This window comes from Rana temporaria, chromosome 9, assembly GCF_905171775.1.
Source record: "Rana temporaria chromosome 9, aRanTem1.1, whole genome shotgun sequence".
NCBI classification, from domain to species: domain Eukaryota; kingdom Metazoa; phylum Chordata; class Amphibia; order Anura; family Ranidae; genus Rana; species Rana temporaria.
This window is the reverse complement of record NC_053497.1, coordinates 7831351-7846579: the sequence shown is the minus strand read 5'-3', so window position 1 is coordinate 7846579 and position 15229 is coordinate 7831351. Positions and strand designations below refer to the sequence as shown.

The 15229-nt window shown below is 48.6% G+C and overlaps 1 protein-coding gene across 2 annotated transcripts in view; it reads right to left on the bottom strand.

Moving 5' to 3' along the window:
* The window catches only part of ASTN2 (astrotactin 2), a 394891-nt gene that overhangs the window by 37984 nt on the left and 341678 nt on the right, over positions 1 to 15229 (bottom strand). For both annotated transcript variants that reach the window (XM_040322749.1, XM_040322750.1), the window contains one exon: positions 1531 to 1796. In XM_040322749.1, the coding sequence (XP_040178683.1) occupies positions 1531 to 1796 (266 nt within the window). The remainder of the gene's footprint in view (positions 1 to 1530; positions 1797 to 15229) is intronic.

Genomic DNA, 15229 nt, shown 5'->3' with positions numbered 1-15229 from the left:
ATCTTTGGGCCAGATTCAGGTAGGAGATACGCCGTCGTATCTCTGAGCCGTCGTATCTCAGAGTGTGAGGCGTCGTATCTTGGCGCCTGATTCAAAGAATCAGATACGCCAGAATTTGTCTAAGATACGACCAGCGTAAGTCTCCTACGCCGTCGTATCTTAACTGCATATTTACGCTGGCCGCTAGGGGCGTGCACGCTGATTTACGCCTAGAATATGTAAATCAGCTAGATACGCCTATTCACGAACGTACGCCCGACCGTCGCAGTACAGATACGCCGTTTACGTTAGGCTTTTTCCGGCGTAAAGTTACCCCTGCTATATGAGGCGCAGCCAATGTTAAGTATGGACGTCGGGCCAGGGTCGAATTTTTCGTCGATTACGTCGTTTGCGTAAGTCGTTCGCGAATAGGGCTGTGCGTCATTTACGTTCACGTCGAAAGCATTGGCTTTTTGCGGGTTAATTTGGAGCATGCGCACTGGGATACTTTCGTAAAAAGCGTCATTTACGTGGGGTCACGATGATTTTGCATAAAACACGCCCTCATCTTACAGATTTGAATTAGGCGGGCTTACGCCGGCCAATTGACGCTACGCCGCCGCAACTTACGGAGCAAGTGCTTTGTGAATAATGCACTTGCCTGTCAAAGTTGCGGAGGCGTAGCGTAAATAGGATACGCTACGCCCGCACAGAGTTACGCGCTCCCTACCTGAAACTGGCCCTTTATCTCTGGTCTTAGAAGCTGCTTTTAAAAAAAATAAAAATAAACACATGGCCCGGATTCAGGTAGATTTGCCCCTTATTTACGGAGGCGCAGGGCAGCGTTTTTGCCCTGCGCCCCCGCAAATTGACTGCGCTACCCGCGATTCACGGTGCAGTAGCTCCGTAAATTGCGTGTGCGCTGTGTAAACTTGCCCTGCGTAAGGGCACCTAATGTAAATGATCCCGTAGGGGGCGGGAATCATTTAAATTAGGCGCGCTCCCGCGCCGAGCGTAGAATTGCATTGCGGCAAATGACGTCGCAAGGACGTCATTTGCTTCAAAGTGAACGTGAATGGCGTCCAGCGCCATTCACGAATCACTTACGCAAATTACGTAAAATTCGAACATCGCGACGCGGGAACGTCGGGTATACTTTAGCATTGGCTGCCCCTGCTATTAGAAGGAGCAGCCTTACGCTAAACACGCCGTACGGAAACAACGTAAACTGCGTACGCAGGGCTCGCGCAACATTGTGAATCGGTGTTAGTATGCAATTTGCATACTATACGCTGACCACAATGGGAACGCCCCCTAGCGGCCATCGCAAGAATGCAGCCTAAGATATGCGTGGCATAAGAGCCTTATGCCACACAGATTTTAGGCTGCAGTCGGCGTTACGATGTTCCTGAATCAGGAGCATTCGTAACGCCGGGGCAAGTAAGCAATTGCGTTGTGTAACTATGATTACACAGGCGCAATTGCTTCTTGAATCTGGGCCATGGTGTGCATAACGCAGATGGGCGGGAAAGATAATAAAAGTGTATTCACCTCTCGTGTAGAATTATCTTGAATTAAATTATACAGGGGAGTGATCCGGTTAATTTCCAAGAGAACCGGGATAGGGCTGATTTGTTCCTTGCCGGCCCGTCGGCACAGGTGGCAGCTTGCCGGGCAGCGGCCTTTCTCTTCGCAGTGGATTTCTACCCCCAGGATAAGTTGGTCATCTGAGAGCATCTGAGCCGTCAGCAACCCCGAGAGGTAAGTGATGAACGGCATGGATTTCAGTTCCTTCTTGCTGCCCAGTTCAGTTGTTTCTACGCATGAAAAAAAAAAAACAGAATGGTTCATCAATAATTCATAACGCAACATGACAATTATTATCCACAGACAAAAGCACCGCGCCATTGTCACGCAACATAGGATCTCTTGATTACCATGTGATGGCAGGGAGGCTTAGATTTGACTCCTCCAGGACTTCCAACGGAATGGAAACATTCTACATTTTTGGACAGGATTGCTCTGGAGCAGGCCTGGACTGGCCATAGGGTATACCGGGCATATGCCCGGTGGGCCGCGGCGGCGCACGGGCCGCAGGTCACGTCTCTGTAATGTAGGGGGGGTCTGTATGGGTTGTATTGTAGAGGGGGGCTGTAATGTAGGGGGGTCTGTATTGTAGAGGGGGTTGCACTGTAGGGAGGGGGTCTGTACTGTAGGGAGGTCTGTGTAACATGCAGGGGATCCAGAACTGTTAGGGGGGTGTCTGTGTAACAAACTGGGGAGGGGGTTGTGTAATGTAAAGGGGTCCAGAGGTGCTGTGCTGTGTAGTGTAAAGGGGTCCAGAGGTGCAGGGTGCTGTGTAATGTAAAGGGGTCCAGAGGTGCAGGGTGCTGTGTAATGTAAAGGGGTCCAGAGGTGCAGGGTGCTGTGTAATGTAAAGGGGCCCAGAGGTGCAGGGTGCTTTGTAATGTAAAGGGGTCCAGAGGTGCGGTGCTATGTAGTGTAAAGGGGCCCAGAGGTGCAGGGTGCTGTGTAATGTAAAAGGGCACAGAGGTGCGGTGCTATGTAATGTAAAGGGGTCCAGGGTGCTGTGTAATGTAAAGGGGTCCAGGTTGCTGTGTAATGTAAAGGGGTCCAGGGTGCTGTGTAATGTAAAGGGGTCCAGGGTGCTGTGTAATGTAAAGGGGTCCAGAGGTACAAGGTGCTGGAACCCCACATCCCATCATTAACTACCGCCGCCGCAAAGCATACTTGTAGGTAAAATGGCGAAACTAGAGAAAGCATGAATATGGGATTGTGGTTGGTTGTGATCAATTTTCTTTCATTGTTCTTTCACTTGTATTACTTGAGTTGACCCAGAAATTTGGTGAGAAATTTCATGGATGTGGATCAGGCCTGGGACAGGGGGTGAGCAGGAGGGGAGGCTGCCCTGGACACCGTGGTATCATTGTCAGGTCACCTGTGGCCAGATGACAGATGCACCCCGTTGAAGTCAGGACTGCACCACAAGGTAGTGAATGAACCCTATGGCAGACTGCTGCGGATGGAACACAGAGTGGATATGGAGTGCAGGTCCACTGGAGGACAAACAGGGACCCCACAGGAAGCTTGAGCCCAAGATTCCCCAGGGCGCAGAGTCTAAGATCAAGCAGGTATTCACCAGAGCCTCTAGTGGTGAGGATGGCCTTAGCTCAGTAGTGTATTTAGGCAGGGCTTTTTTTCTCAGAGAATAGGTGCAGGAACTCCTCCTTTCTGAGTCATCCCTTGACTCCGCCCCCTACCCACCTCCTTGGTACCACCCCTTTTAGAGAATACAGAACCAAGTATCATTTTATAGTGCTAAGTATTAGCAACAATTGACACCCCAGTGACAATACACTCCCAACAGCCAGCATCAATAGACCCTCCAGAATCCAGCAATACTAGACGCCTCCCTCGAGCAACGATTGACCCCCTGCAGCATAAGACCCAACCCAGCAACAATACAACCTCCACTGGCGACAACAGACCTCCACAGCAACAATACCCCCCCCCCCCCTGCAAAAATAAGTCCCCTCCAGCAACAATAACTTTCCCAGTAGCCAGCATTAATAGACCCTCCAGCAGCCAGCAATAAAGACCCCTTCTTCAACAGTAAATCCCTCCCAGCAACATAAGACTCACCCAGCAACAATAGATCCCCCATCCTCAGTGGATAGATTCCCTCCAGCAACAACAGATTCCCCAGCACCAGCATCAATAGATCCTCCAGCACCCCTTGCCATTACATATATTCAGTTCTGGAGGTGCCCGCCCTGACATTTTTGAATGGGGACACTAGTTCTTAGGGCCGGGGGGGCATTGGATTCCTCTAATTTGCATAGATTTCCTCTCACTTCCTGTTTGGCTATGTGGCAGGAAGTGAAGGGAAATCTCTCCAATGGGACAGGGACGGTAAAAAATAAGCTGACAGGGGCTCTAACCCTCCCTTACTCTATCAAAAATGAAAAAAAAAAAAAAGTGTTGCCTATAGTTCTGCTTTAAGCACAAATTTTGGATAATTTTATGGGGAAGACTAAGAAGATAGAACCATGCCAATGGTGCAGCAGAAAACATATAGCACAGTGAGTAAGGTTTGTGGTCCAGGATGATAGGACAGTCAAAATTAGAAACAGCTTGCGTTACACTAACAGCCGGCGGGACTCTTTCCGTGATGCCCCCCTGCAAAGTGCTGCCCTAGGCCTGGGCCTTGTTGGCCTAGGCCAGGATACAGCGTTGCCTTAGCTGCAACTGAATCCAGGTCGCGGCCCCCTGAGTCCCCTAGCTCACGTTCCGTAGGGCATAGAGGAGAGAGGGGAAGCAGCCACTCAGGACACAAGAGATAGTGAGGAGTAAGCCAAGGTCAGGGCGACAAGCAGACAAGGATAATCAAAGGACAGGCCAAAGGTCAGGGTCACAAGCAAACAGGAATAGTCGGGGACAAGCCAAGATCGGTACACAGAGATAAATGTAGCACACGGCAAGCAGGAGACCAAACACACAATGCTTAAAGCGGGGGTTCACCCTATCGACAGGAAAAAAAAAAAATTTTTTCTTTTACCTTTAAATCAGGCACTGTAGCGCGAGCTACAGTATGCCTGTCCCGAATTTTTTCCCCCCATACTCACCTTGTAGTCGTCCATCGAAGATACCGGGGAATGGGCGTGCCTATGGAGACGGAGGATGATTGACGGCCGGCTCTGGCGCGTCACGCTTCTCCGGAAATAGCCGAAATAGGCTTGGTCTTCACGACGCGTGCGCATAGCCTGTGCGCACGCGCCGTGAAGAGCCGAGACCTACTCCGGCTGTCTTCGGGGAGAGTGACGTGCCAGGGCCGGCCGTCAATCATCCTCCCTCTCCATAGGCACGCCCATTCCCCGCGGGAGCCGGAATCTACGATGGACGACTACGAGGTGAGTACGGGGTTAAAAAAATCGGGACAGGCATACTGTAGCTCGCGCTACAATGCCTGTCTCGATGGTAACATCATGTGGGTCAGGGTGAACTACCGCTTTAACAAACAACGTTGATCAGCAAGGCAGACCTGCAGTGAACTGGTTAATATAGTGTTCCTGATATGGCCTGGGGTGGAGCCAAACAGGGAGAAGAGATCTGGCCTCTAAGGTGAACACATGGAGAGGAAGGTAAGCTGCCAGACATTACTGCATATCCATGACAATCACGTTGCCAGTGCTGGGCTCAGCCCTTCCTTCTCTTAAGCTGGCCGCTCAGCTGCCGGCTAATTGCCAGCTCCTATCTCTCCACAGTGACTCACCTGTTGATGATCCTGCTCGCCAGTCCTGCCTACTTAAGCCGTTCAGCTCAGTTGCTCTCTGCCTTCGCCTTGGTCAACATCACAGAGACTATCTCCTGCGTTCCTGTTGAAGACTTGCTTGGCTGACATTCCTTCTGGCTCCAGATCCTGCTTGCTGTACTACTACGTTTATCTCCGTCAGCTTGGCTGACTATCCGATCCGGTTCCTGAACTCTGGCTATGTTTTGACTACCCTTACTCTGTTTGTTTTTTTATTATTATTATTATTATTATTATTATTATTCAACAAGTGTGATTTAACTGTACTTCTGTCTCGGTCTGATTTATGGTTTCTCACACATGTGAGGTGGAAGGGCGTCGTGAGGGAAATTGGGGGGGGGGGTGTTTGTGTTGGAAGGAGAATTGGGGGGGCGCTGGGAGTGGTGATTTAGGGGTATCTGTGTTTAGAGGAGGGATGGAGGGAGCAGATTTGTGTTAAGGAGGGAGGACAGGCAGGTTTTATGCCAGAAGGGAAAACATATTTTTTGTGTGGGGGGGGGGGGGTATTTGTGCTTGAAAGGGGAAATCTGGGGGGGTGGGTGAATTTGTTCTATGAGGGGGGATTGGAGTGGGTATTTGGAGTGGGGGGAGAGTATGTGTACTTGGAGGGGAATGTTTAGGGATAGAGAACTTGTACTAGGAAGGGGGATTTTTTTTTTTGGGGGGGGGGGTTTTTTCTGGGAATATTGTGGGGATGGTGGGCATAGATTGGTACTGGAAGGAGGGGAATTTATGCTTAGGGGGTAATCATGCAGATTTGTTTTTTTTTTGGTGGAGCGGTGGGATTTTTACTGACACCTAATGTTCATGCATCTTGGGGACGGGGGATGGGGGGGCCTGTTTAGCATGTTTGCCCTGGGCTCTAGGTGACCTTGATCCAGCGTTGATGTGAATGTCCTGTGCTGAATCTATGGCAGTTAAGATCCCTAAAAAGCTTCTAGGAGAAATTAATCCGTTATTAATCACATCATCCAACGATGGCAAATCCATCATCCATGATCTCATTCCAGAGCTGTAAATCCTTGTCAATCAAGGTGACCCGTAACCTAGGTTTGCCACCTGTCCAGAATTCACCTGGACAGTCCGGGTTTTGAATTAAGTGTCCGGGTTTCAGACAACCTTAAACCCAGACACAGAGTTTCAGACCAGGCTTTGGCTCCCCAAGTAACCGAGTACCGACGAGTGCAAAATCACCAGGGTTGCCAACCATCCGAAGGTCTGGCAGCAGTCGTCTAAGCCTCTCTCACACTGCCCAGAGTTAGCACAGTTGCCAAACCCCTCCATCCCCTCCCCCCCCACATGGACACAAGAGGAGAGAGGGCTTAATCTGCTTTTCCTTCTCCCGCCCCTACCCCACTGTGCCTCAAAAAAGGGAGGTATAGGGGGGGCGAAATGTAAAGCCCAGCAGCCGGAAGGTACATCACGGATGAATGTGCCGATACCTAAGCCTCCATTCTTGGGTAAGTGAGCTCAACATCCAACAGTGGCGGCCCATCCATACAGGACACAGGGGCACCGCCCCCTTAATTTATGCACCTGGCCCCTAATCTACATGCAGGGCACCAGACGCATGGATTCCAATGTTTTTTTTTTTTTTTTAGAAGCACGTGGTTAGAGCCTGAGGTTCTAATTGGCTTAAAAAAAGGGTGGGCTTTGGGCGCAGAGCACTGCGCCCCGAGCCCACCCAGTTGAATCAATATTCGCTATTGTCACACTGATTCTCCTCCCGGCCAATCAGGAAGCGTTTCCTATTGGCCTAGGACAGGGATGGCGAACCTTGGCTTTTTGAAACTACATTTCCCATGATACTCACCTACACTACAGAGTGCATGAGCATCATGGGAAATGTAGTTCCAAAACATCTGGGGTGCCGAGGTTCGCCATCACTGGCCTAAGAGGAGGAGATAGGCGAAGCAACGGTCAACCGTGAGGAGATGCAGAAGAAGCCACTGCCCGTCGCCAAAGATGGGGTAAGTGCGGGGCTGAGACCTGACCGACCTATGGGGGGGCGGGGTGACCCAACCGACCTGGGGGGGTGGCTGTGGGGGCATTGTTTGCAACCCCCCCAAAAATAACACAACCAGGGAAGGACTGGCCATCGGGACTAACGGGAGATTCCCGGTGGGCCGATGGCTCAGTGGGCCGGTCGGAGGTCCGCGGCGATCTACCCGTCAATCGCTGACAGCTGGCGCCTGACAGGTAGATCCAGATTTAGCAAGCATGGAGAGTAGCACAGGAAGCGTGTGTAATATGTCCTCTCTCCTGTCACGGCACTCACGCTGCTCTCCGGCGGCCCCTCCTCTCTTCTCATCCATCCTCATTTGCTTGTGACATCATCTGGGATGGACGAGAAGAGAGGAGGGGCCTGCCGGGGAGTCGAGGGATGGCCGTGACAGGAGAGAGAACGTATTACACACGCTTCCTGCGCTACTCTGCTAATGTGCCCTGTGCCCTGTGCCCTAATGTGCTATGTGCCCTGATGTGCCCCGTGTCCTGATGTTTCCCTCCGTGCCCTGATGTGCCCCGATGTGCCCCGTGTCCTGATGTTTTCCCCTGTGCCCTGATGTGTCCCGTGCCCTGATGTGTCCCGTGCCCTGATGTGCTGTGCCCTGTACCCTGATGTGCTGTGCCCTGCTGTTCTGAGCTCTCTACCGTGCCCTGATGTGCACCGTACCCTGATGTGTTGTGCCCTGGGCCGGTCTGGATGAAGTCCAGGGCCACATTTTTGTCCCAGTCCAGCCCTGTACACAACCCACCAGCCGCCACTGCTGAGTACACTAAGGTAAGGGGGACTCAGATGTAAGGGGTGCTCTGCAGACTCTTGATGTAAGGGGGGCTTTGAGAACCCTAATTTAGGGGGGATGCTGGGAACTCTGATGCAAGGGGGGCTTTGAGAACCCTAATTTAGGGGGGAAGCTGGGATCTCTGATGTAAGGGGGGCTTTGAGAACCCTAATTTAGGGGGGATGCTGTGAATTCTGATGTAAGGGGGGCTTTGAGAACCCTAATTTAGGGGGGATGCTGGGATCTCTGATGCAAGGGGGGCTTTGAGAACCCTAATTTAGGGGGGATGCCGGAAACTCTGATGTAAGGGGGGCTTTGAGAACCCTAATTTAGGGGGGATGCTGGGATCTCTGATGTAAAGGGGGCTTTGAGAACCCTAATTTAGGGGGAATGCTGAGATCTCTGATGTAAGGGGGGCTTTGAGAACCCTAATTTAGGGGGGATGCTGGGATCTCTGATGTAAAGGGGGCTTTGAGAACCCTAATTTAGGGGGGATGCTGGGAACTCTGATGTAAGGGGGGCTTTGAGAACCCTAATTTAGGGGGATCTCTGATGTAAGGGGGGCTTTGAGAACCCTAATTTAGGGGGGATGCTGGGAACTCTGATGCAAGGGGGGCTTTGAGAACCCTAATTTAGGGGGATCTCTGATGTAAGGGGGGCTTTGAGAACCCTAATTTAGGGGGAATGCTGAGATCTCTGATGTAAGGGGAGCTTTGAGAACCCTAATTTAGGGGGAATGTTGGGATCTCTGATGTAAAGGGGGCTTTGAGAACCCTAATTTAGGGGGGATGCTGGGATCTCTGATGTAAGGGGGGCTTTGAGAACCCTAATTTAGGGGGGATGCTGGGATCTCTGATGTAAGGGGGGCTTTGAGAACCCTAATTTAGGGGGGATGCTGGGAACTTTGATGTAAGGGGGGCTTTGAGAACCCTAATTTAGGGGGATGCTGGGATCTTTGATGCAAGGGGGGCTTTGAGAACCCTAATTTAGGGGAGATGTGGGTATCTCTGATGTAAGGGGGGCTTTGAGAACCCTAATTTAGGCGGGATGCTGGGAACTTTGATGTAAGGGGGGCTTTGAGAACCCTAATTTAGGGGGGATGCTGGGATCTCTGATGCAAGGGGGGGCTTTGAGAACCCTAATTTAGGGGGGATGCTGGGATCTCTGATGCAAGGGGGGCTTTGAGAACCCTAATTTAGGGGGGATAATGGGAACTCTGATGTAAGGGGGGGCTTTGGTAAGCAGAAGCCCCCTTAACAAAAAAAAATGCCATGTGCCACTACTTGTTTGGGCTTGGCTTGAAGAAAAGGTGGCAACCCCAACCACCATCACGCGTTGCCGTTTCCCCATCGTGACCACATTTGGTTAATGACATCATCTGGGGTCCCCGACGGTTGGATTCCTAGCAGCTGGGGACTTGAACTGGCCAACCAGTCCGGTGGCTCAACGAAGCGCGGATGGGCTTGGTTCGGAATCCGAATCTCTTTCCTATTTGTTTTCAATAAAGCACTTCTGAGTTTGTAAATCATAAATAGATGCAAAATTATGTAGCAACTCACTTTTCACAAACAATTAACAAAATACAATGGGGTAGATTCAAGAAGCAATTGCGCCTGTGTAACCATAGGTTACACAGCGCAATTGCTTACTTGCCCAGGCGTAACGAGTGCTCCTGATTCAGGAACCTCGTTACGCCGACTGCAGCCTAAGATCTGCGCGGCATAAGGCTCTTATGCCCGCATATCTTAGGCTGCATTCTTGCGGTGGCCGCTAGATGGCGTTCGCGTTGTGCTCAGCGTATAGTATGCAAATTGCATACTAACACCGATTCACAACGTTGCGCGAGCCCTGCGTACGCAATTTACGTCGTTTACGTATGGCGGTTTTCGCGCAAGTCTGCCCCTGCTATTAGCAGGGGCAGCCCATGTTGCGTATACCCGTCGTTCCCGCGTCGCGAAATTTGAATTTCACGTAGTTTGCGTAAGTGAATCGTGAATGGCGCTGGACGCCATTCACGTTCACTTTGAAGCAAATGACGTCCTTGCGACGTCATTTGCCGCAATGCACGTCGGGAAAGTTTCCCGACGGAGCATGCGCTCTACGATCGGCGCGGGAACGCGCCTAATTTAAATGATCCCCGCCCCCCGACGGGATCATTTAAATTGTGTGCTGTTGCGCCGGGCATTTTGCCGGCGCACCCACGCAATTTACGGAGCTTCTGCTCCGTGAATCAAGGGCAGAGGAGCAAATTTTAGGGGGCGCAGGGCAAAAACGTAAATAATGCGCAAGTCTACCTGAATCCGGGCCACAAATAGTAACTACAACTAAAAATAATAATAGTAATAATAATAATAATGATAATAATAATAATAATAATAATAATAATAATAATAGACTCTCCCGGTTCTTCCGGTAAATATTACGCTGAAATTTATATCAGGAAAAACAAAGATAATTCGTAACTTCAATCTCGGAAAATGTCTCGTATAGAACGTTACCCTCCTGGAATGGAAATCAATTATGTAAAAATTTGTGTTCCATTGCCATCTACTGGTTCCAAACGAGAAACACACTATACAAATTTTGTCTCATAGGAGGGAACTCAAAAGTATTGGGACGCCGGCCTTTACACGCACATGAACTTTAATGGCCTCCCAGTCTTAGTCCGTAGGGTTCAATATTGAGTTGGCCCCGCCCTTTGCAGCTATAACGGCTTCAACTCTTCTGGGAAGGCCGTCCACAAGGTTTAGGAGGGTGCCTATGGGAATGTTTGACCGTTCTTCCAGAAGCGCATTTGTGAGGTCAGGCACTGATGTTGGATGAGAAGGCCTGGCTCACAGTCTTCACTCTAATTCATCCCAAAGGTGTTCTATCAGGTTAAGGTCAGGCCAGTCAAGTTCCTCCACCCCAAACTCGCTTAACCATGTCTTTATGGACCTTGCTTTGTGCCCTGGTTCAAATCATTTGGTGGAGGGGGGGGGGATTATAGTGTTTTTTTTTTTTTTTTACAGGAATGAGTTTGGGGTGGAGGAACTTGACTGGCCTGCACAGTCTTGACCAGGGGCGGACTGGCCATTTGGGCACTATGCCACTAGGGGGCCCCATCAGGGTTGCCAACCCTCAGTAAAACCAGGGACAGTATGTAAAAATCAGTGTTTTTAAAAAAAAAATCCCAAGATTATAGCTGCCCCGCCTCTCCAGTACCTTTTCAGTGTGTGTATGTGTATATTTGTATTCTGAGTGTGTGTATACTGTGTGTGTATATTGTGTGTCTGTGTTTGTATACTGTGTATATATACTGTGTGTGTGTGTGTATACTGTATATGTGTGTGTGTGTGTGTGTATATATACTGTGTACGTATACTGTGTGTGTTTATGTATACTGTGTGTATACTGTGTGTCAATACTGTGTGTGTATACTGTATGTGTGTGTATGTATACTGTGATTGTGTATACTGTATGTGTGTGTATGTATACTGTGTGTGTATACTGTGTGTGTGTATGTATACTGTGTGTGTATACTGTATGTGTGTGTATACTGTGTGTCTGTGTATACTGTTTGTCTGTGTATACTGTGTGTGTATGTACACTATGTGTGTATACTGTATGTGTGTGTATACTGTATGTGTGTGTATGTATACTGTGTGTGTATATTGTGTGTCTGTGTTTGTATACTGTGTATATATACTGTGTGTGTGTGTGTGTGTATACTGTGTATGTATACTGTATATGTGTGTGTGTGTGTGTGTATATATACTGTGTACGTATACTGTGTGTGTTTATGTATACTGTGTGTATACTGTGTGTCAATACTGTGTGTGTATACTGTATGTGTGTGTATGTATACTGTGATTGTGTATACTGTATGTGTGTGTATGTATACTGTGTGTGTATACTGTGTGTGTGTATGTATACTGTGTGTGTATATTGTGTGTCTGTGTTTGTATACTGTGTATATATACTGTGTGTGTGTGTGTATACTGTGTATGTATACTGTATATGTGTGTGTGTGTATATATACTGTGTACGTATACTGTGTGTGTTTATGTATACTGTGTGTATACTGTGTGTCAATACTGTGTGTGTATACTGTATGTGTGTGTATGTATACTGTGATTGTGTATACTGTATGTGTGTGTATGTATACTGTGTGTGTATACTGTGTGTGTGTATGTATACTGAGTGTGTATACTGTATGTGTGTGTATACTGTGTGTCTGTGTATACTGTTTGTCTGTGTATACTGTGTGTGTATGTACACTATGTGTGTATACTGTATGTGTGTGTATACTGTATGTGTGTGTATGTATACTGTATGTGTGTTTATACTGTATGTGTGTGTGTGTGTATATACACTGTGTGTGTATACTGTGTGTGTATACTGTGTGCCTGTGTGAATTAAAAAATAACAAAACAGTAAAATTAGCCCAATTTTCTTTTTTAGCAGACACCCTAGGGAATAAAGTGGCGGTCATTGCAACTTTTTATCTCGCACGGTATTTACGCAATCATTTTTCAAACACCTTTTTTTTGGAAAAAAAAAAACGGTTTCATGAATTAAAAAATACCAAAACAGTAAAGTTAGCCCAATTTTTTGGTATAATGTGAAAGATGAAGTTACGCCGAGTAAATAGATACCTACCATGTCACGCTTTTAAATTGCGCACACTCATGGAATGGCGCCAAACTTCAGTACTTAAAAATCTCCATATGCAACGCTTTAACTTTTTTTTTACAGGTTACCAGTTTTGAGTTACAGAGGAAGTCTAGGGCTAGAATTATTGCTCTCGCTCTAACGCACATGTGTGGTTTGAACGCCGTTTACATATGTGGGCGGGACTTACGTGCATGTTCGCTTCTGAGCGTGAGCTACCGGGGACTGGGGCGTTTAAAAAATATATATATATATTTTTCTTTTACAATAATTTTTTTTATTTTTACACTTTTTTTTTACATATATTTTATTCCTTGTATATTCCTATTACAAGGAATGTAAACATCCCTATATGAATAGTGTTTGACAGGTCCTCTTTATGGAGAGAGGCGGGGTCAATAAGATCTCACATCTCTCCTCCAGGCTGGAAAGCATGAGATTGATAAAAAAAAATCACCGATCTCATGCTTTCGGCCACGATTGCGGCTTTGTTTACTTCCAGGCAACCCGGGCGTGACGCGCCCAGGCCTCCGACGGTCATAGAGATGACCATCTGGTCACTGAAAATCTCTATCCTCCTCATGCGGCGGCCGATTCGTTCTCCAGGCCTCCGATGGCACGGGAGAGCCCGGAGAAGCACCGGATGGCGGCGGGAGGGGGAGGGGGGCTTCCCTTCCCACTGCCTAAAAGAACGATCAAGCGGCAGAACCGCCCCTATGATCATTTTTATGGTGCGCAGAATCGCCGCCTGAAGAGAAGGATATCTAAATGATGCCTGTAGCTGCACCCATCATTCAGATAGCCCCCCCCCCTAATGTCTAGGACGTCATATGACATCCTACGGTACGGAAGTGGTTAATCAGGCTCTGGCTGAATGTCCAGCAGACTCCTAAACACCCCTGATCAGGGCAGGTGTGCACTGCAAAGATCTCAGCTGCAGTACTCAGTACTGACCAGCAGAGGGCGAAGCCTCAAGGCCAACAGAATTAAAATCCTAATTAAAATGTGTTGAAACTTTAATGGATTTTTTCAACACGACAGAAAACATTTCATAAAGGATATACAGTGCATCTATGTAAACGGGCACTACGCCTATTGATTGCAAGCAAAAAATAAATAAAAAAATAACCCTGCCAATATTTTAGATGTAGATCACACAGCCACTTTACTGCATGTTACTATAATTTTGCAACCAAAATATGGCCCTTTATACCGGCAGTAAAAGGCGCCACCGTGCGCAGCAAAACCGCGCTAGCGTTTCAGGACCGATAGATCCTGTGATTAAATTTGACACGCTAAATAGTCCCCATAAAAGGTTATACAAGCGATACTAAGAGCGCAGCTTCGGAAGAATTGTGGCAGTTTGTTATATGGGCGACGCCTGTGGCCACCTAAGACGGATCTACACACTGGGGCCCAGATTCAGTCGTATCTATGCGCCTGATTCTTAATGCAAGATACGCCTGAAATGTGGCTTCGTCCGACCGACGTAAGTTCCCTACGCCGTCGTACCTTGGGCGCATATTTACGCTGGCCGCAAGGGACGCTTCCATTGATTTACTAGTTGAATATGTAAATGACCGAGATACGCCGATTCACGAACGTACTTGCGCCCGTCGCAGTAAGCTACGACGTTTACGTAAGGCGCAAGTCCGACGTTGGATATGGACGTCGGAACAGCCGTCGTATTTTACGTCGTTTACGTAAGTCGTACGTGAATGGGGCTACGTCGTAGGCATTGAGCCGTCGTATCTTAGGGAACATGTTCGACGTGATTCTGAGCATGCGCGCATGCGCCGTTCGTTCGGACCATCATTTGCATGGGGTCACGGTTCATTTAAATGGATCACGCCCACCGTCCACCTACTTTGAATTAGGCCGGCTTACGCCGAATGATTTACGTTACGCTGGCGCAACGTAGGGAGCGAGTGCTTTGTGAATACTCTGCTTGCCTCTCTGGGATACGTTGGCGTAGGGCATATGAGATGCGCTACGCCGGCACAAAGATGCGCCGATCTACCTGAATCCAGCCCTGGATGTTTAGTACATTGAACCGTTTTCAATGGTCGTCTGTTCAGTGGAGAGTTGACTTCCAATTGCACTGCTGAGATTTTTTTATTTCCTGAATGATCTTTAAAGCTTAATTTCACGTATGTGGCAATTTGACCACAGTTACATCGGTCCACAGCGGCGGTGCGTCCATAAAGGGCGCAGGAGCGCCGCCCCCTCTCTCCTGTCACCCCTCTAATCACCAATGAGAGATTCATGCATTGCATTAATCTCTCTATGGTGATAGGCAGGTGGCAGGAGAGAGGGGGCGGCGCCCGTGCGCCCTTTATGGACGCACCGCCGCTGTGTAAGTGAACCAAGTTTTTGCAAGAGGAAGGAAGACGAGGAGTTTGTAAATAGGGAGGAAGTTGTCCCTTGTTCTGTGTTTTGGACGTTTTCAAGTTGGGCATCCCATGACTCCCTACCCCATCCA